The 22,683-nt window shown below is 50.8% G+C and overlaps 1 protein-coding gene and 1 long non-coding RNA gene across 2 annotated transcripts in view; one reads left to right on the top strand and one right to left on the bottom strand.

The window, feature by feature from the left end:
• LOC147090042 (uncharacterized) overlaps nt 1-22,683 on the bottom strand; it is an 87,999-nt gene that overhangs the window by 31,474 nt on the left and 33,842 nt on the right. The window lies entirely within an intron of this gene.
• LOC147090043 (putative G protein-coupled receptor 139) lies at nt 10,713-12,693 on the top strand. The gene has a single exon (XM_085977124.1). It carries the CDS (start codon nt 11,244-11,246, stop codon nt 12,060-12,062), a length of 819 nt encoding a protein of 272 aa, XP_085833250.1. The 5' UTR covers nt 10,713-11,243; the 3' UTR covers nt 12,063-12,693.

Below are 22,683 nucleotides of genomic sequence, written 5' to 3'. Positions count from 1 at the left end.
GAATCTAGATGGCTGACACTCAATTCACAATTCACAATTCAAATCGCTTTATTGGCATGATAAGTTACATCTTATGTTGCCAAAGCATCAAAATACATTTATGGTTTAGCACATAAACGCAGTTCTATTCATACAGTGTATGAACAGGTATATCCCTGAGTGTATAAATATACATTCGCATTGTTTATATATATTCTTTTCTTAGTTTACTGGTTGTCCCTCTGTTCATGGCAAGCTGTAACATAGTGTGCCGCCAGTGTTATACAGCTTCTCTCCTCTCCCAGTAGGAATGGGAGTTTTTGGTTGTCATTCAGATTTCTGAAATCAGGGCATATTTGTGAGAATTTTTGGTAGAAATTCTCCCTGATGCCCTGATATTTTCCGCAGGCTGTGAGGAAGTGCATCTCTGTCTCCACTACTCCCTGACTGCAGTGAGAGCATATCCTGTCTTCTCTTGGTAGCCTGGTCTGCCTGTGTCTGCCTTTTTCGATCGCTAGGCTATGTTCGCTAAGTCTGTACCTTGTCAAGGTTCTTCTCAGTTTGTTATCCTTTACCATGGTCACCTCAGTTCAGAATGATAAGGCCCGCCCACACATGCACCGATTGGTCAACCGTCAGGTCACTGAACTGTAGGATTGGTCAATCATCACGTCACTCAACTGTAGGATGGCCCGCCTGCACATGCAATGAACCCGCCCCCGTGATGCAGCAATTGGTCAACCGTCAGGTCGCTCGACTGTACGATTGGTCAACCTTCACATCACTCAATACTAATGAGGGGATAATGAGCGGAATTTTGAACGTTTTTTGGATACCGCCGGCACAATTTTTGTCTCACCGAAAAGTAAATATGCTTATGACCGTTCCGGAATCGTAAGCTTTCTTTTGATGTAAAACACGTGTAGGTACGCTCTATAACTTTTGAGTCTATAGAGGATGGACAGACAGACAGACAGAAGAGCAATTATATATATATAGATAGATCGATAGATAGATAGATATGGAGCCAAGGCCGGTGGATGGAGTTAAGGAACAAATCAGTCAGAACCTCATTGAAAGGCAGAACAGGCTCGAGGGACTGAAGGGTCTACACCTGTTCCTATGTTCAGAAATATTATTGGAAGATTATAGGTTTGAGTCTCGCTGCAGTGGTTTCATACACAGCATGAAAACGTCTCCTAAATGGGCCGCAAATGTTTCACATCCCCCAGTTGAGTGTTCTCATATTTGAATGTTTCTTGATCTTTTCCATTTCTATACAAACCTAATGATATTGCGATCTCTATTTCCCAAACGCTCTCCCACTGAAATATACCCTACTTGCGCCAGCTCATTCACCACTGACGAGCGCCACTACAGAACGATATCCAGCACTGCTCCCTTCCTCGTTGGGCTGGAAACATACAGGTAAAAAAAGCTCTCGTTCACATTTCACCAAATATTCCTCTGCTTTGCCCTTTTCCCTGCTACTTTCCCAGTCTATTTTTGGATAATTGAAACCCCCCATTATATCTACTGTAGAGTTCTTGCATGTTTCTCCAATTGGCCTGTAAATTTGCTCCTCCGTCTTCTGCCCACTATTTGGTGGCTTATAGTAAAAGTGCCAGCAGTGTAATAGCTCCTCTATTATTTGTTAATGATAAACAAAAAGAAAAACGGCAGCGAAAAGTTGGTGAGAGTGAATCAGCTGTCCGTTCTGCACCCCACCTTATTGTATTTAAAATCAATCAATGGGAAATAAATTGGGGTGAGGTGGTATTGGAGATGTGTCACGATGACTCATACCAATGCCATGATTTTTTAAATACTGGTTGACAGCTGGTTAGTTACTTGGAGACAGAGCTGGGTGAATCGCAATCGGATTGGATCATAAGCAGAATGGATGCTGGGAATTTGGTGATAGTGGGATTTCACTGGTCGGTATAAGGTTACTGGACAAAAGATTGGAATTTAGCTTGGTCTTGTAACATAAATTGGGTCTGTGGTGGAACCGTTGGTCAGGATCACAGCTTGCATGTCGTCGTGAAGCAGGTGGAGGTTGGTGACAAACTTTTGAGGGCAGCCGAACATCCCCATCGACACCTGGGAATCCCTGGCACAAGACTGCACAAAGTGGAGGAGAAGAATCTGGGAAGGCGCCGAACACCTTGAGTCTCTTCGCCAGGAGCAAGCGGAAGCCAAGCGCAGGCAGCGCAAGGAGCGCACGTCAACCCAAGCACCCCACCCACCCGCCCCTTCAACCCAAGCACCCCACCCACCCGCCCCTTCAACCCAAGCACCCCACCCACCCGCCCCTTCAACCCCGGCACCCCACCCACCCGCCCCTTCAACCCAAGCACCCCACCCACCCGCCCCTTCAACCCAAGCACCCCACCCACCCGCCCCTTCAACCCCGGCACCCCACCCACCCGCCCCTTCAACCCAAGCACCCCACCCACCCGTCCCTTCAACCACCGTCTGCCCCACCTGTGACAGAGACTGTAGGTCCCGCATTGGACTCATCAGTCACCTGAGAACTCATTTTTAATGTGGAAGCAAGAGAAGCAACATAAAACAAACTGTAAGGTCAGTGGCAGTTAGCAGTTAACACACAATCAGCTGTATATTGTTGCTTGATTACGTGGTAAAAGTCCCGAGCTAGAAGCTGATTAAGCAATAGCAACTTATTTGATTCTGAGAAGGTATATATCAGGCACTAATTTGGATAAGCACAGAGCTTAAGCACAGATCTTGGAGACAGAGCTGGGTAAATCGCAATCAGAGTGGATCACAAGCAAAGTCGAAGCTGGGAATTTGGTGATTGTATGAATTCGGTGGAGATGATGAAGGCGGTTTCTCATGTCCAAATCAAAAGAAGGAGTGAAGCCACAGAACACGAGGATTCAAAGTTAGCAGCTAATATTTAGGATCTTTTTATTTGGTATCGCAATGATTCTTGTTAAGCTTCAGTAGTTTGCATTGAGGAACAAATAAAAACATTGCAGTGTAGTTTATAACTAGATAAAAGCAATTATATAAATCACCTTGAGGCTTACTATTTTATGTTAAGTTTCTTATTAGAATGGAAGGACAGCTGAGACCCATAGGCTGCAATTCCTGCACAATGTAGCAACTTTAGGACAGTTCATGTGAGCCGAAGGCCCATGTTTTCAGGAAGTGAACTCACGCAGAGGGTTACTGAGCTTGGGTGGCAGCTGGATTCACCGCAGGGCAGACGTGTGTCGTGGATCACTGGTTCCAGGACTAGGTCACCCCATAGCCAGATAGAGTTCAGAATAGCCAGTGGGTGGCAATCCAGACAGGTAGGAAGAGTCAGGCAGGGCAGAAATCCTTCGGGGGAGTGGCACACTCAAACAGATATTCAGCATTGAATACTGGTGAGGTTGCCCACACATCAAAGGAGTGCAGACCAGAGACTGGCACCATGAGGCGAGGACTGCACAGGGAGCTACAGAAAGTGTAGGACTGCAGTAGTAAATGGCAATTCATAGTTAGGGGAAAGAGAGGTAGTTCTGCTACTGTGTCCGTGAGGCCCATAAGCTATGTTACTTCCCTGATGAAAGGGTAAGGGACATCACCGAGAGGTTGCAGACTATAATGCAGGGGGGAAGGGAAAGAGACTGAAGTCGTGGTCCATGTCGGAACCAAAGACATATGGAGGAAGAGGGATGAAGTCCTGCAGCCAGAGTTTAAGGAGCTCAGGAGGAAGTGGTTAAGCAGGACCGCAAAGATAATAATCTCGGTATTACTCCATGCGCTAGTAGAAGTACTAATAGGAAGCTATGGCAGGTTAATGCGTGGCTAGTGACGTAGTTCAGCAGGGAGCGCTTCAGATTCCTGGGGTATTGGGACCAATTCTGTGGCAGGAGGGATCTTTTCAACATGGACGAGCTCCATCTGAACAGAGCTGGGATCAATATCATTGTGGGCAGGTTAATCTGTGCTGTGGGGGTGGGTTTAATATAATTCGCCATGGGGTTGGGCACCAGGATGTAATATTAACAAGTAGAAAGAATGCACACAGAGGTTGGGAGAGAGAGTTAGAGTGAGAAATAATACAGAATTAGATGGGGTCATGGAAAATACAACAAGCTCTACGTTAGATTTTGACTGCATATGTGTAAATGTGAAAAGTTTGGTTGAAAATGTTGGTGAGCTGCAGGCACAAGTAGCCACGTGGGAATATGATCTAGTGGTGATAATTAAGATCCGGCTCAAACGGGGGAGGATTGTGGGTGCCTAATATTCTTGGGTATAATGTATTCAGGAAAGATAGGAAATGAATAGAAAGATAAGTGGTAGCAGTTTTGAGGAAGGAAAAAATTGCTGAGCTGGAAAGAGAGAATATGCTCGAGGGATCCAAAACAGAATCTATTTGGTTGGATTTGAGAAACGATAAATGAGCTATTACGCTACTTGGTGTATTTTATAGACCACAAATAGTGGGAAGGAGAGAGAGGAGCAGATTTGCAAATAAATTACATAGAGGCGTATGAGCTACAGAGTAGTGTAAATGGGAGAATTTAATAACCCCGATATTGAATGGGACAGTGATTGTGTTAAGGGCAGAGAAGGGGAGGAATATTTCAAGTGTGTTCAGGAGAATTTTCTTAATCAGTATGTTTCCTGCCCAATGTTGAAGGAGGCATTGCTGGATCTAATCCTAGTGAATGAAATGGGTCAAGTTAAGAATGTTACCGTTGGAGAGCATCTCGGGAATAGTGATCAAAGATCGGGAAGGTTTAGATTATTTCTGGAAAAGGACATTGAGAAATCTAGAATAAAAGTACATATCTGGAGGAGGGCTATATTCAGCGAATTCAGGAGGGATCTATCCCGGATAAACTGGAGTCAAAGACTGGCAGGCAATAATGCAGAGGAGCAATGGTCGGTATTCAAAGAGGAGACGGTTCGATTACAGTCTAGGTGCATTTCCACAAGGAGGAAAACTAAAGCTAGAGCTACCTGGGTGACGAAGGAGTTGGAGAGTTGCATGAAACAGAAAAAGGGGGTGTATGACAGATGTCAGCTGGATAATACAAGGGAGAATCAGTCTGAATGCACAAAGTACAGAGGAGAAGTGGAAAAGGAAATAAGAGGGACAAAGAAACAGCACGGCAAGTGATTGGGGGCTAACATAAATGAGAATCCAACGGTCATCATCAGGCATATTAAAATTAAAGGTTTTGTCAGAGGACTATTTACAACCTATTTTAATGACATGGATGAAGGGACCGAGTGTAATTTAAACAAATTTGCTGATGTTGCAAAGATGTGAGTGAAAGCAAGTTGTGAGGACACGAAGAACCTGCAAAGGGATCTCGACAGGCTCAGTGAATGGACACACATGTGGCAGATGGAGCATAATGTGGGAAAATGTGAGGTTATCCACTTTGTTAGGAAGAATCAAAAAGCTAAATATTATTTAATTTGAGAGAGACTACAAAATGCTGAGGTACAGAGGGATCCGGGGGTCCTTGTAAATGAAACACAAAAAGTTAGCATGCAGGTACGGCAAGTAATTAGGAAGGCAAATGGAATGTTGGCCTTTATTGCAAAGGGAATGGAATATAAAAGTCTTGCTAAAACTGTACAGGGCGTTGGTGAGACCACACCTGGAGCACTGCGTACAGTTTTGGTCTCCTTATTTAAGGAAGGATATACTTGCATTGGAGGCAGTTCAGAGAAGGTTCACTAGGTGGATTCCTGAGATGAAGGGGTTGTCTTCTGAAGAAAGGTTGAGCAGGTTGGGCCTATACTCATTGGAGTTTAGGAGAATGAGAGGTGCTCTTATTGAAACATATACGATTCTGAGGAGGCTTTACAGGGTAGCTGCAGAGAGGATGTTTCCACTCGTTGGGGAATGTAGAAGTAGGGGGCATAGTTTCAGAATAAGGGCTCGCCCATTAAAAACGGAGTATAGCAGGAATTTCTTCTCTCAGATGTTCATGAATCTTTGGAATTCTCTACCCAAGAGAACTGTGGAGACTGGGTCATTGAATATATTTAATTTGGAGATAGACAGATTTTTGAAATAAAGAGGAGTCAAGAGTTATGGGGAGCGGGCAGGAAAGTGGAGTTGAGGCCAGGACCAGATCAGCCATGATATAATTAAATGGCGGAGCAGGCTCGAGGGGCCAAATGGCCTAATCCTGCTGCATTCACAACTCTTCAGATAATGAAGCAGTCCAGGCCCACAGGCAACTAGTCCTGGACAACGTTCTGGCTTAGACTTATAAGTGAAGGTAACATTCATGCCACACAAGTGCCAGGCAATGACTATCTCCAACAAGCGAGATTCTAACCACCGCCATTTGACATTCAAAGGCTTTACCATCGCCGAATCCCCCACCATCAACATCCCGGGGGGCACAATTGACCAGAAACTTAACTGGACCAGCCATATAAATATTGTGTCAACAGGAGCAGGTCAGAGGCTAGGTATTCTGCGGCGGGTGCCTCACCTTCTGACTCCCCAAAGCCTTTCCACTTTCTTCAAGGCACAAGTAAGGAGTTTGATGGAATACTCTCTGGATGAGTGCAGCTCCAACAGTACACAAGAAGCTTGACACCATCCAGCACAGAGCAGCCAGCTTGATTGGCACCCCATCCACCACCTTAAACATTCATTCCCTCCACCACCGGCGTACCGTGGCTGCAGTGTGTACCATCTACAAGATGCACTGCAGCAACTCACCAAGTCTTCTTCGGCAGCACCTCCCAAACCCGCGACCTCTTCCACCTAGAAGGTCAAAATCCTTGAACTCCCTATCTAACAGCACTGTGTGAGTACCTTCACACACGGACTGCAGCGGTTCAAGAAGGTGGCTCACCACCACCTTCTCAAGGGCACTTCGAGATTGGCAATAAATGCTGGCCTTGCCAGCGACGCCCACATCCCAGAAAAATAATTTGAAAATTCCTATTTTCTGATGTTGGTGCTATGGGGACGATTAGGGATCAAAATAGATAGCTATTGTTGTAGGCAGAAGGCATGGCTGAGGGACTAAATGCATACATTTCATGAGTGTTCCCCAAGGAAGATGACTTCTCTGAAGCTATGTTAATCGAGCAGGTTATAGTTGTGTTAATAAATGTTTACAGGGATCACTACCCTATATTTATGGCTTTATAATGGTTTACTTGTTCTACCAGCCTATATAGCTGTGTTTATAGTGGTTTACTGGGATCACTAGCGTATATGTATTATTTTGTAATGGTCTACTGGGATAAACAGCCTGCGTTTATCGTTGATTACTGGGTTTTCCAGCCTATAGTGGTTTACTTCTTTCACCAACATATATAGCGTTGTTTATCTGGTTTACTGGGATTACTCGCCTATATATGTGGCTTTATAGTGGCTTACATGGATCACCAACTTATATATCTGGGTTTATTGGGGACATTCTCCTGTCTAACAGGCTCGGTCTGTAATATAACACGTTCTGCTGTGGTTCCTATATAAGCAGTGTGTATTGGGGTCTGCGGCTCTCAAACACAAGCCTTTATTGCTCAATTAATGAATTTAATTTGGAATAAATGGGATCACTCTTCAAATATAAAAGAGGTGATTAATTCCAAGAGAATCAGCTTTATTCGGTCCACTCTAGTGAATGACTATGCTTATTGTAATCAGAGACCCCGGGATAGGTCATTCTTACATAGACGTCATCCTCCTGTTCATGGTTATTTTTTCAACAAGTGAGAGAAGCTCATGCAATTTCTCCGTCAGTCAGGTAATTAAGCATCCGTTGAACCGTCTTTGCTGCATTCCCCTTATAATTACCCACTAATCCAAACATCCCAATTCTCCTGTCCCACAATCTGCAGCGGAACCTCCTTCATCTCTCCAGTTTCACCCTTCTGTCTCCATCTCGTATCTGATCCCATCCCGTCAATGACACTGAGGAGCAGGACGATCAGGAAATATGCCCCTTTCCATCTAGGGAACATGACCTGCCTCAATCCTGACCTCATCCTATCCATCACTAAAACTCTCATCCTGTCTTGTCCACCTCCCTGATATTGAGCCCATTCCATTTCTGCTGTTCATATCGTATCAGAGAACTAGTCCCACTCTCACACAAACCTTGGCCAATACTACAAAACATAAAGATTATAAATGATATCATCAATTGGAATAGATGTGGCCGGTGGTCATTTTATGTTATTAAACACGGAGCCCAGACTAAACGGTCTGACTGTGTGTTTTAAATTATGGTTACAATTGTGGGGCTTGTATGAGTGTATGAAGGTATAGCTTTAAGCTGGTCTTCGGGGCTTTATCTGGCTGGTAATTGCACTGATCTTATTAAAAGTATTGGAGTGAAAATTGTTGATGTCATCTGTTTGTTCAGTGACTGCAATTAAACCCAGTCAGCAGGGGACCCGATTTTCTGACCGGATGGATTCTCACTCCTATTAATAAGGAGAATCCTCTCAATGTGTCAATCGGAGAATTTTCACCAGCATCAGGACCAAGCAGTTAGTCATCTATTCTTACCGAAAGGGAAATAATGGGTCTTGGTTTTCTGATCAAGCTCAAGATTCTATGGGCAATTTACGGTATACAACCGATTTACTTCCCCGTCCTCGCTGCGGTCGGTGTCCCGGGTAAGTTCCTATCTGCAGCCGGTACATCAGTACTCGGAGGTGACAGCACATGGCGTCTTAGTCCGTGTTTCCAGCTCTTTGTGTTGCTTTGTTTCGTTGCATTACGTTATATAAATGCAAGTTAATGTTACTATTACAACAGTGACTACACGTCAAAAATAATTAATTGGCTGTAAGGATTTTTGAGATGTCCCGAGGTCGTGAACGGCGCTGGATATGTGAGATCCTTCTTCCATTGTCTGTCTTTCTCTCTTTCTTTCTAGTGTTTGTTTGAAGGTGGCCCGTGCTCCACTGATGTGAACTCCCACTCCTTTGACCAGTTCAATGATTGGTCTGTCCTTACTGGTCATTATTACTTAAAGTTCAGGCATTTGTATTAAGATACCATTGTTCATTCAGTCGGCAGCACACGCCATGTCATTCTCTTCATTAAAATGTGAACTTTGTTGTAAATACGTAGTCCGAATATCGGGAGAGAAATTGTTTTCTGACCTCACATGATCTCTTTCTGCAGGATTAGTAATTTAGTTGTACAAATCAATCCGATCAGACCAACCACAAATGCATCGATGGTCCAATCTGTTCAGCTGTCTCACTTTCCAACGCTTCCTGTTCTACGTTAGTGTCAATGTTTCTGAAACGTTACCTTTGAATTCTAAGTTTGCGTTACTGTTTAATATTATTTTGCTCATTTAATGTTCTTATGTAGAATAATGAATTGAATTAACAATTTAATTCCATGATCCTTTGGTAAAGTCCGCCCTATCTCTGATTTGGATCCACAGTGATTGAAAGCGGAGTGTTCTGATAGTGAACTCACTCGATCATGGATTGTGTCGTATTCCCTATCTGAATTAGAAGCCTACTGACTTCACACCATCTGAGTAAATGAACAAGATTAACACCATTTGACTAGAATACAGATAGTTTCTGAAATGCCAGGATGGTATATTATATTGTCAGTCATATTATCCCAACACTTACAGTAAATGGCCATTGCTAATAGTGTTTCCTCTAATAAAATTCAAAGGCTTGCCTGTTAAATGAACTACATTAAATGTTAATTCTCTGCCTTTGTAGTTTTGGTGACCCAGAATATCCGAGCATGGAGCCTAGCGTGTCTGTAACTCGACTCATCCAATGATTGACTATTGGAAATTCAGGAGCAGAGGACCCCGACTGTGCCTCACTTCTCATTTCCAAAACAAGCAGGATTGCACGATTTAATATATAAGACCAGGGGTAGACAGGTGTAAAAATGACATTACGAGCATTGGAGGGGAAGTTTGATTTGTGCAATTTTGCAGAGGAGCTCAAGCCTTGAACTAACGACCATAGTCAATGTATGAGAACAGACACTGGGTTTTATTAACTCAATATTATATTTAGAGGACTCCATCCATTCACACATTCTTCTTACTACCATGCCATTTTTATTAACACATCCCCATCTCAGGAGATTAAGGTGAATTCTAACAGCCCAACAACTAACTCACACACACTGCAATTCAAACTGCAATGTCCCAACTATTCCTTCCCCGCTGGCTCAGTTGCAATTGAGGCTCCCACTTCCCGATTGGTTACTTACTTATTCTAAACTCAGTTTCTGTTTTTAACCGTTTTTCATTTAGGAACATAGGGAATAGACTATTGGAATGTTGGAATAGGCCAATGGAATGTTGGCATTCATTGCTAGGGGGATAGAATATAAAAATAGGGAGGTATTGCTTCAGTTGTACAAGGTATTGGTGAGACCGCACCTGGAATACTGCGTACAGTTTTGGTGTCCATACTGAAGAAAGGACATACTTGCTCTCGAGTCAGTACAAAGAAGGTTCACTCGATTAATCCCGGGGATGAGGGGATGGACATATGAGGAGAGGTTGAGTAGATTGGGACTCTACTCATTGGAGTTCAGAAGAATGAGAGGCGATCTTATTGAAACATATAAGATTGTGAAGGGTTGGATCGGGTGGATGCGGGGAAGATGTTCCCGATGATGGGTGAAACTAGAACTAGGGGGCATAGTCTTAGAATAAGGGGCTGCTCTTTCAAAACTGAGATGAGGAGGAACTACTTCACTCAGAGGGTGGTAGGTCCATGGAATATGCTGCCCCAAAAAGCTGTAGAAGCTACATCATTACATAAATTTAAAACAGAAATAGGCATTGTCCTAGAAGTAAAGGGAATTAAGGGTTACGGGGAGCGGGCAGGAATTTGGACATGAGTCTAGGTTCGGATCGGTCATGGCCCTGTGGGTAGCGGAGCGGGCCCAGGGGCCGTGTAGCCTGATCCTGCTCCTATTTCGTGTATCTAATTCTGTTAGATTCAGGAGATGGTTCTGTGATAGTGGATTGGTGGTTAGGATCAGATCAGCCATGATCTTATTGAATGGCGGAGCAGGCTCGAGGGGCCGATTGGCCTTCTCCTGCTCCTATTTCTTATGTTCTTATGTTCTTATGTACTATTCAGCACCTCGAACCTGAAAACGCATAAAATACGGTTATTGCCCTTTCCCGGTGAGTGGTCTCTCTAGTTTATTCTTGCTCACAGTTAACGTGGTGACGATTGTGATCCTGTCTCGGGGAAAGTGCGGTCTCTCCAAATGTGTCACTCGCTACCTGGTGGCCATGGCAGCGGCAGATCTACTGGTCGTGATCATCGATCTGATATTGAGGCAGATTCCTATTGTTTATCGGGAACAGTTTATCTTTTTGCGGAACGTTGGTGCGTGTAATATCCACGCCATCCTGCTTTATGCAGTCACAGACTGTTCTGTCTGGTTCACAGTCACTTTCACCTTTGATCGATTTGTGGCCATTTGTTGCGACAAGCTGAAATCGAAATATTGCACCGACAAAACGGCGGATGTGGTTCTCGGAACAGTGACGGTGCTGAGCTGTTTGAAGAACATTTTCTGGTACTTTCTTTATACAAGTGAATATTGGCTTTCTAACAGTTCCTGGTTTTGCCGCGTGTCATACGGTGTGTCTCGTTCTCTGGCCTGGGCCATTGTTGAATTAATGCATTACATTTTAACGCCATTTCTTCCATTTCTTTTGATTCTACTGTTCAATGCATTGACGGTCAGACACATTTTAGTGGCCAGCAGAGCCCGCAGGAGACTCCGGGGTCGGAGCAGTGGCGAGAGTCCCAGTGACCCAGAGATGGAGAACCGAAGGAAATCCATGATTGTACTGTTTGTTATATCGGGGAATTTCATAGTGTTATGGGTGGTATTTATGGTCTGTTCTATATTGAGACGATTGGATTATTTGGGATATCCTGTTTCTGTGCCCACATTTCTTCGGGAAATCGGCTTCATGTTCCAACTCCTGAGTTGCTGCACAAACACTTTTATTTATGCAGTGACCCAGAGGAAATTCAGAGAGGAGTTGAGGAACGGAGTGAAATATCCCCTCACAATGATGGTCAAATTAAAAAGATGAGAAGACATAACATTTTCTAACATTTCATGTACTGTAGATTCCACTGTTGGGCTTATTTATGTCTTTATATTTTTTGAAATATTTCACAATCTGGTCCAGTGTTAAAAGTAAGTTAATGTCATAGTTCGGGACCCTGTAGCCATTTGTTACCAAGGACAGGACGCAGACACGACTCAACCACAGATGAAGTTTGAACAAATATCGCCCAGGAGCGATTAGCTGCTTTGGTCATTCCCATGCTGAGCTCGCAGTCCAAATGTACTTTCGGAATGAGACCTTGTTGTGGTTATTTCTTACAATAGTCCAATCTGGAGCGATATCTGGTCAGTCAGTCAGGTGTCTGTTACCTCCATGTTGAACTGTTTATCCGACCTCTGATAACCTTTGAAGGAACACTTTGTGAAAATCGAGACAGACACCAGAAAAATATCAAGGCAGCAGGAAGACTGCGAATCTCTGCACCGTAACTCTGACAGATAGTGAAAAGGAATCAATGTTTGTACATTAAATTGGAATCACACACATGCATTCGTCTAATTCTGTTCTTTATGTTTGGAAACTTCTGGGCAATTGTTGTACTGATGACCCCCAACAAATTATATCGTACTCAGTGATCTGTATGTTTTACCTATTATTGATTAATGCAGTTTAAGAATCGAACTAAAATTCACTTTGCCCATTAAAACTTGGTCCATCATTAGCATGATTTTAAGGGGACACTTAGAGATCTGGGCCAGATGAGAACAGAATTCCTTTGCCACATTCCAGGCTCCGTGTACAGCAACCTCCCGGTCGAGGTACAGTACACAGCCAGATACCGGTACAGAAAACTCTCTGGTCCATTTACAGCAAACTTCTTGGTCGTAGCCCCCTCCCTGGTATCGGTACAACACACTCCCGGCTTCCGGTACAGTACACTCCGAGTCCCGGTACACCATACTCGTGGGTCCTGGAACAGACCGTTCCCGGGGACCAGTGCATCACACTCTCTGGTACCGGGGCACCACACTCCCAGGTTTGGGAACAGACCATTCCTGTGTCCAGGAACAGCATGCTCCCGGATACCGTACAGCACAATCCCTGGTATTGGTAGAACACGCTCCAGGCTCCCGGTACAGCCAACTGTCAGATGCTGATAGAAAACACTTGGTAATCCACCTCCGGAAATAGCAGGTGACCAAAGAGCTGATGGCAGTGACTGGCTTAACTGAACAGGAGAAGAGAACCTTCAGCAGTCCCGAATTTGTTACAGTGTGCAGTTTTTGTTAAGCGTTATACTGAATGCAAATTCCTGCAGTGCATCGCTTACACTAATTACAAATCCTAATCGTAGAATCGTGTAGAATTATCATCAATGTTAAACATTCCTGGAGTCAGTCCTTCCACCATCTCTGTTGTTATTTGTGCCAAAGCTCAAATATTGCTGTTGGCATCAATAGTCCAGCAAGACTTGATACTCTCTCTGTTGCTTTAAGGTCGCATTTATTTCCAACACCAGAGCTCTGATTGGTCCCCTTGGACGACAAGACAAACTCAGCAGGTTCTCTGGAATGTGCAATTAGATCCTCCCTTCCGAAGTAATCAGTTACACTGCGAAATATAATTACAGCCATTCTGAATGCCAGTCTCCAGCCAGAACAGAGCTCACAAAGAACTGACAGGGCTTATCCTCATGGGTTCAGTCCTTCTACCTCCCCCGAAACAAATTCCTAACCTTCCTCCACCCACCACCCCCGCCCCCCGAGTTTGTGACATTTCCCTCCCAGCAAGTTCCTAACACTGGGTTCCTGGCCTTCGCCCCACACAGGTTCCTGACCGTCCCCCACCCCCGGGTTCCTGGCCTTCTCCCCACACAGGTTCCTGACCGTCCCCCACCCCCGGGTTCCTGGCCTTCTCTCCCCACACAGGTTCCTGACCATCCCCCACCCCCGGGTTCCTGGCCTTCTCTCCCCACACAGGTTCCTGACCGTCCCCCACCCCCGGGTTCCTGGCCTTCTCCCCACACAGGTTCCTGACCATCCCCCACCCCCGGGTTCCTGGCCTTCTCTCTCCACACAGGTTCCTGACCATCCCCCACCCCCGGGTTCCTGGCCTTCTCTCCCCACACAGGTTCCTGACCGTCCCCCACCCCCGGGTTCCTGGCCTTCTCTCCCCACACAGGTTCCTGACCGTCCCCCACCCCCGGGTTCCTGGCCTTCTCTCCCCACACAGGTTCCTGACCGTCCCCCACCCCCGGGTTCCTGGCCTTCTCTCCCCACACAGGTTCCTGACCGTCCCCCACCCCCGGGTTCCTGGCCTTCTCTCCCCACACAGGTTCCTGACCATCCCCCACCCCCGGGTTCCTGGCCTTCTCTCCCCACACAGGTTCCTGACCATCCCCCACCCCCGGGTTCCTGGCCTTCTCTCCCCACACAGGTTCCTGACCATCCCCCACCCCCGGGTTCCTGGCCTTCTCTCCCCACACAGGTTCCTGACCATCCCCCACCCCCGGGTTCCTGGCCTTCTCTCCCCACACAGGTTCCTGACCATCCCCCACCCCCGGGTTCCTGGCCTTCTCCCCACACAGGTTCCTGACCGTCCCCCACCCCCGGGTTCCTGGCCTTCTCCCCACACAGGTTCCTGACCATCCCCCACCCCCGGGTTCCTGGCCTTCTCTCCCCACACAGGTTCCTGACCATCCCCCACCCCCGGGTTCCTGGCCTTCTCCCCACACAGGTTCCTGACCATCCCCCACCCCCGGGTTCCTGGCCTTCTCCCCACACAGGTTCCTGACCATCCCCCACCCCCGGGTTCCTGGCCTTCTCTCCCCACACAGGTTCCTGACCATCCCCCACCCCCGGGTTCCTGGCCTTCTCTCCCCACACAGGTTCCTGACCATCCCCCACCCCCGGGTTCCTGGCCTTCTCCCCACACAGGTTCCTGACCATCCCCCACCCCCGGGTTCCTGGCCTTCTCTCCCCACACAGGTTCCTGACCATCCCCCACCCCCGGGTTCCTGGCCTTCTCCCCCCACAGGTTCCTGACCATCCCCCACCCCCGGGTTCCTGGCCTTCTCTCCCCACACAGGTTCCTGACCGTCCCCCACCCCCGGGTTCCTGGCCTTCTCTCCCCACACAGGTTCCTGACCATCCCCCACCCCCGGGTTCCTGGCCTTCTCTCCCCACACAGGTTCCTGACCGTCCCCCACCCCCGGGTTCCTGGCCTTCTCTCCCCACACAGGTTCCTGACCATCCCCCACCCCCGGGTTCCTGGCCTTCTCCCCCCACAGGTTCCTGACCATCCCCCACCCCCGGGTTCCTGGCCTTCTCTCCCCACACAGGTTCCTGACCGTCCCCCACCCCCGGGTTCCTGGCCTTCTCCCCCCACAGGTTCCTGACCATCCCCCACCCCCGGGTTCCTGGCCTTCTCTCCCCACACAGGTTCCTGACCATCCCCCACCCCCGGGTTCCTGGCCTTCTCCCCACACAGGTTCCTGACCATCCCCCACCCCCGGGTTCCTGGCCTTCTCCCCACACAGGTTCCTGACCGTCCCCCACCCCCGGGTTCCTGGCCTTCTCTCCCCACACAGGTTCCTGACCATCCCCCACCCCCGGGTTCCTGGCCTTCTCTCCCCACACAGGTTCCTGACCATCCCCCACCCCCGGGTTCCTGGCCTTCTCCCCACACAGGTTCCTGACCATCCCCCACCCCCGGGTTCCTGGCCTTCTCCCCACACAGGTTCCTGACCGTCCCCCACCCCCGGGTTCCTGGCCTTCTCTCCCCACACAGGTTCCTGACCATCCCCCACCCCCGGGTTCCTGGCCTTCTCTCCACACAGGTTCCTGACCATCCCCCACCCCCGGGTTCCTGGCCTTCGCCCCACACAGGTTCCTGACCGTCCCCCACCCCCGGGTTCCTGGCCTTCTCTCCCCACACAGGTTCCTGACCATCCCCCACCCCCGGGTTCCTGGCCTTCTCCCCACACACAGGTTCCTGACCGTCCCCCACCCCCGGGTTCCTGGCCTTCTCTCCCCACACAGGTTCCTGACCATCCCCCACCCCCGGGTTCCTGGCCTTCTCCCCACACACAGGTTCCTGAGCATCCCCCACCCCCGGGTTCCTGGCCTTCTCCCCACACACAGGTTCCTGACCGTCCCCCACCCCCGGGTTCCTGGCCTTCTCTCCCCACACAGGTTCCTGACCGTCCCCCACCCCCGGGTTCCTGGCCTTCTCTCCCCACACAGGTTCCTGACCGTCCCCCACCCCCGGGTTCCTGGCCTTCTCTCCCCACACAGGTTCCTGACCATCCCCCACCCCCGGGTTCCTGGCCTTCTCCCCACACAGGTTCCTGACCATCCCCCACCCCCGGGTTCCTGGCCTTCTCTCTCCACACACGTTCCTGACCATCCCCCACCCCCGGGTTCCTGGCCTTCGCCCCACACAGGTTCCTGACCGTCCCCCACCCCCGGGTTCCTGGCCTTCTCTCCCCACACAGGTTCCTGACCGTCCCCCAACCCCGGGTTCCTGGCCTTCTCCCCACACAGGTTCCTGACCATCCCCCACCCCCGGGTTCCTGGCCTTCTCTCCCCACACAGGTTCCTGACCGTCCCCCACCCCCGGGTTCCTGGCCTTCTCTCCCCACACAGGTTCCTGACCGTCCCCCACCCCCGGGTTCCTGGCCTTCGCCCCACACAGGTTCCTGACCATCCCCCACCCCCGGGTTCCTGGCCTTCTCCCCACACAGGTTCCTGACCGTCCCCCACCCCCGGGTTCCTGGCCTTCTCTCCCCACACAGGTTCCTGACCATCCCCCACCCCCGGGTTCCTGGCCTTCTCCCCACACAGGTTCCTGACCATCCCCCACCCCCGGGTTCCTGGCCTTCTCTCCCCACACAGGTTCCTGACCATCCCCCAGCCCCCGGGTTCCTGGCCTTCTCTCCCCACACAGGTTCCTGACCGTCCCCCACCCCTGGGTTCCTGGCCTTCTCCCCACACAGGTTCCTGACCATCCCCCACCCCCGGGTTCCTGGCCTTCTCTCCCCACACAGGTTCCTGACCGTCCCCCACCCCCGGGTTCCTGGCCTTCTCTCCCCACACAGGTTCCTGACCGTCCCCCACCCCCGGGTTCCTGGCCTTCTCCCCACACAGGTTCCTGACCATCCCCCACCCCCGGGTTCCTGGCCTTCTCTCCCCACACAGGTTCCTGACCATCCCCCACCCCCGGGTTCCTGGCCTTCTCTCCCCACACAGGTTCCTGACCATCCCCCACCACCGGGTTCCTGGCCTTCTCACCCCACACAGGTTCCTGACCATCCCCCACCCCCGGGTTCCTGGCCTTCTCCCAACACAGGTTCCTGACCATCCCCCACCCCCGGGTTCCTGGCCTTCTCTCCCCACACAGGTTCCTGACCATCCCCCACCCCCGGGTTCCTGGCCTTCTCCCCACACAGGTTCCTGACCGTCCCCCAGCCCCGGGTTCCTGGCCTTCTCTCCCCACACAGGTTCCTGACCATCCCCCACCCCCGGGTTCCTGGCCTTCTCTCCCCACACAGGTTCCTGACCATCCCCCACCCCCGGGTTCCTGGCCTTCTCTCCCACACAGGTTCCTGACCGTCCCCCACCCCCGGGTTCCTGGCCTTCTCCCCACACAGGTTCCTGACCGTCCCCCACCCCCGGGTTCCTGGCCTTCTCTCCCCACACAGGTTCCTGACCATCCCCCACCCCCAGGTTCCTGGCCTTCTCTCCCCACACAGGTTCCTGACCATCCCCCACCCCCGGGTTCCTGGCCTTCTCTCCCCACACAGGTTCCTGACCGTCCCCCACCCCCGGGTTCCTGGCCTTCTCTCCCCACACAGGTTCCTGACCATCCCCCACCCCCGGGTTCCTGGCCTTCTCCCCACACAGGTTCCTGACCGTCCCCCACCCCCGGGTTCCTGGCCTTCTCTCCCCACACAGGTTCCTGACCATCCCCCACCCCCGGGTTCCTGGCCTTCTCTCCCCACACAGGTTCCTGACCATCCCCCACCCCCGGGTTCCTGGCCTTCTCCCCACACAGGTTCCTGACCTTCCCCCACCCCCGGGTTCCTGGCCTTCTCTCCCCACACAGGTTCCTGACCTTCCCCCACCCCCCGGGTTCCTGGCCTTCTCTCCCCACACAGGTTCCTGACCTTCCCCCACCCCCGGGTTCCTGGCCTTCTCTCCCCACACAGGTTCCTGACCATCCCCCACCCCCGGGTTCCTGGCCTTCTCTCCCCACACAGGTTCCTGACCATCCCCCACCCCCGGGTTCCTGGCCTTCTCTCCCCACACAGGTTCCTGACCATCCCCCACCCCCGGGTTCCTGGCCTTGGTTCCTGACCGTCCCCCACCCCCGGGTTCCTGGCCTTCTCTCCCCACACAGGTTCCTGACCATCCCCCACCCCCGGGTTCCTGGCCTTCTCCCCACACAGGTTCCTGACCTTCCCCCACCCCCGGGTTCCTGGCCTTCTCTCCCACACAGGTTCCTGACCATCCCCCACCCCCGGGTTCCTGGCCTTCTCTCCCCACACAGGTTCCTGACCATCCCCCACCCCCGGGTTCCTGGCCTTCTCTCCCCACACAGGTTCCTGACCATCCCCCACCCCCGGGTTCCTGGCCTTCTCCCCACACAGGTTCCTGACCTTCCCCCACCCCCGGGTTCCTGGCCTTCTCCCCACACAGGTTCCTGACCGTCCCCCCACCCCCGGGTTCCTGGCCTTTTCCCCACACAGGTTCCTGACCATCCCCCACCCCCGGGTTCCTGCCCTTCTCTCCCCACACAGGTTCCTGACCCTCCCCCACCCCCGGGGTTCCTGGCCTTCTCCCCACACAGGTTCCTGACCATCCCCACCCCCCGGGTTCCTGGCCTTCTCTCTCCACACAGGTTCCTGACCTTCCCCCACCCCCGGGTTCCTGGCCTTCTCCCCACACAGGTTCCTGACCGTCCCCCACCCCCGGGTTCCTGGCCTTCTCTCCACACACACAGGTTCCTGACCATCCCCCACCCCCGGGTTCCTGGCCTTCTCTCCCCACACAGGTTCCTGACCATCCCCACCCCCGGGTTCCTGGCCTTCTCTCTCCACACAGGTTCCTGACCGTCCCCCACCCCCGGGTTCCTGGCCTTCTCCCCACACAGGTTCCTGACCATCCCCCACCCCCGGGTTCCTGGCCTTCTCTCCCCACACAGGTTCCTGACCGTCCCCCACCCCCGGGTTCCTGGCCTTCTCTCCCCACACAGGTTCCTGACCGTCCCCCACCCCCGGGTTCCTGGCCTTCTCTCCCCACACAGGTTCCTGACCATCCCCCACCCCCGGGTTCCTGGCCTTCTCTCCCCACACAGGTTCCTGACCATCCCCCACCCCTGGGTTCCTGGCCTTCTCTCCCCACACAGGTTCCTGACCATCCCCCCACCCCCGGGTTCCTGGCCTTCTCTCCCCACACAGTTTCCTGACCTTCCCCCACCCCCAGGTTCCTGGCCTTCTCTCCCCACACAGGTTCCTGACCGTCCCCCACCCCCGGGTTCCTGGCCTTCTCTCCCCACACAGGTTCCTGACCATCCCCCCACCCCCGGGTTCCTGGCCTTCTCCCCACACAGGTTCCTGACCATCCCCCACCCCCGGGTTCCTGGCCTTCTCCCCACACAGGTTCCTGACCATCCCCCACCCCCGGGTTCCTGGCCTTCTCCCCACACAGGTTCCTGACCATCCCCCACCCCCGGGTTCCTGGCCTTCTCTCCCCACACAGGTTCCTGACCTTCCCCCACCCCCGGGTTCCTGGCCTTCTCTCCCACACAGGTTCCTGACCATCCCCCACCCCTGTCTTCCTGGCCTTCTCTCCACACAGGTTCCTGACCATCCCCCACCCCCGGGTTCCTGGCCTTCTCCCCACACAGGTTCCTGACCATCCCCCACCCCCGGGTTCCTGGCCTTCTCTCCCCACACAGGTTCCTGACCGTCCCCCACCCCCGGGTTCCTGGCCTTCGCCCCGTACACATTCCTGCTCTTACCACCCGCCCCTTCCGCATAGATGAGGCATTTTATGTGGGTCACGGATTGTTAACAGTTTCATTGGTTATGAAGTGAATAGTGGTAGTGTCATGACTTCCGGATTTTGACCAGTCCAATGACACACGCACCGAGCTTGCCGAGAAATAAATCACTTCTAGAGGCAGGAGACGGAATAACGTGGTGCAGGTGTAAAGTGTGATGAGTTTGGAAGAATGTGCACTACGTTCTCACTCTCATCCCCTTACTTTAGACCGAGATCATATTATTCCCCAAGTCCACTGTCTCCCCGTGCTCTTAACCCCGCGATTTCCTAACCCCCTCTCCCACCCCTCCAAACCTCTCTCTTCCTCTTCGATCCGCTCTCTCCCCTTCGATCTTCTCACCCCCAGCTCTCTCTCTACCCTCCTCTCTATCTATCTCTGCCCTCCCATCTCCCCTCTCTCTCTGGTCTCCTGTCCCTCCCCCTCCTCTCTCTTGCCCCCTCTCACTCTCTCACTCCCCATCTCTTACTCTTCCCCACCGCCTTCTCTCCCCCTCTCTCTCCAACTCTCGCTGTCCCCCTCTCTCTGCCCCCTCTATCTCCCCTCTCTCCCCCACCTGTCTCTCCCGTCCTCCTCTCTCCCCCCACCTATTTCATTCCACACATCTCTCTCTCACCCCTCTCTCTCTCAACGTTCTCTCTTTCCCCTTCTCTTGCTCCCTCCAAACTCTCTCCACCAATACAGTCTCTCTCTACCCCATCCGATTCCCTCTCTCTCTTCTGTCCCCCGGGAACCAATGGCTCCCGTGACCTTCTTCTTTCGGAGCCGATGAACGCTTGGACCACAATGCAGTTCGCAACTGTTGGGTACTGTGCATGCGCAGAAGGAGATCGGGTGCACATGTGAGCCTCCGGGATACAGTGCGCATGCCCTGAATCCCGCAAAGGTGTTCGTGCAGATAATCACAGCGTTAATTTAATCCAGTTGTTTTTATGTGATGTGTTAAATGCATTAATACACATTGTTTTAACTGGATTAATACTGTGTGTTAAATGGTTTAAAAATCGGTCTGCACAATGATTGCATTACATCGGATTACATAGGATAAACGGCACAGGAACAGGCCATTCAGCCCAACTAACCCATGCCAGAGTTTATGTTCCACTGGAGCCTCCTCCCGTATTTCCTCATCTAAATCTATCAGCATAACCCTCTATTCCCTGCTCCCTCATATGTGTGTCCAGCCTCCCCTTAAATGTATCTGTACTAGTCGCTTCAACCACTCCCTGTGGTAGCGAGTTCCAAATTCTCACCCCTCCCTGGGTAAAGATGTTTCTTCTGAATAATCTATTGGATTTCTGGGTGACTATCTTATATTGATGTCCTCCAGTTATGCTCTTCTCCACAAGTGGAAACATTCTCTCTGCATCCACTCATTCAAAATCTTTCACAATTTTAAAGACCTCTATTCGGTCACCCCTCAGCCGTCTCTTTTCAAGAGAAAAGAGACCCAGCCTCTTCATCATTTCCTAGTATACATACCCTCGCATTTCTGGTGTCATCCTTGTAAATCTTCCCTGTACCTTCTCCAGTGCCTCTGTATCCTTTATATAAAATGGCGAACAGAACTGTACACAGTACTCCAAGTGTTGTCTAACCAATGTTCGATACAGCTTTAGTATAGCTTGCCTACTTATCAATTATATCTTGCTGGAAATAAACCCTAGTAATTGGTTTGCTTTTTTATGACCTTGCCAACCTGTGTCGCAACTTTTAGTGATTTGTGTATTTGTACTCCGAGATCCCTTTGTTCCTCTACCCCACCTAGACTCGCACCCTCCAAGTGATAAGTGACCTCCCTATTCTTCCTTCCAAAATGTAATACCTCACATTTTTCTGTGTTGAACTTCGTTTGCCAATTATTTGCCTATTCTGCAAATTTATTTAATGTCCTCCTGTAATATCTTGCAGTCCTCCTCAGTATGGACTATCCCACACAATTTGGTGTCATCTGATAATTTAGAAATTGTGTTTTTGATTCCAAAGTCTAAATCGTTAATGTAAATTGTGAACAACCATGGTCCCAGCAATACCCAGCTTCTGCCACTGTGAATAGCTACCCCTTTACTATCACTCTCTGCTTTCTGTCTTGAACGCCGGCTAGCAATCCATTCTGCTACTTGTCCCCTGACTCCGCATTAGTCATAGAGTCATAGAGCAATACAGCACGGATAGAGGCCCTTCGGCCCATCGTGTCCGCGCCGGCCATCAAGCCCTGTCTAATCTAATCCCATATTCCAGCATTTGGCCCGTAGCCTTGTATGCTATGGCATTTCAAGTGCACATCCAAATGCTTCTTAAATGTTGTGAGGGTTTCTGCCTCCACAACCCTTTCAGGCAGTGAGTTCCAGACTCCAACCACCCTCTGGGTGAAAAAGTTCTTTCTCAAATCCCCTCTAAACCTCCTGCCCTTTACCTTGAATCTATGCCCCCTAGTTATTGACCCCTCTACTAAGGGAAAAAGCTCCTCAGCATCCATCCTATCTATGCCCCTCATAATTTTGTACACCTCAATCATGTCACCCCTCAGCCTCCTCTGCTCCAAGGAAAACAAACACAATCTGCCCAGTCTCTCTTC

This window comes from Somniosus microcephalus, unplaced genomic scaffold, assembly GCF_052327205.1.
Source record: "Somniosus microcephalus isolate GS21.2 unplaced genomic scaffold, FLI_Smic_1.0 unresolved_chr4, whole genome shotgun sequence".
In the NCBI taxonomy this organism is placed as follows: Eukaryota; Metazoa; Chordata; class Chondrichthyes; order Squaliformes; family Somniosidae; genus Somniosus; species Somniosus microcephalus.
Note: the sequence above shows the minus strand (reverse complement) of the source record. Positions and strands in the feature narration are given on the sequence as shown.

Bases quoted from the DNA above. Each gene is read 5' to 3' on its own strand.
- LOC147090043 (XM_085977124.1), top strand. From the start codon at position 11,244: ATGGCAGCGGCAGATCTACTGGTCGTGATCATCGATCTGATATTGAGG.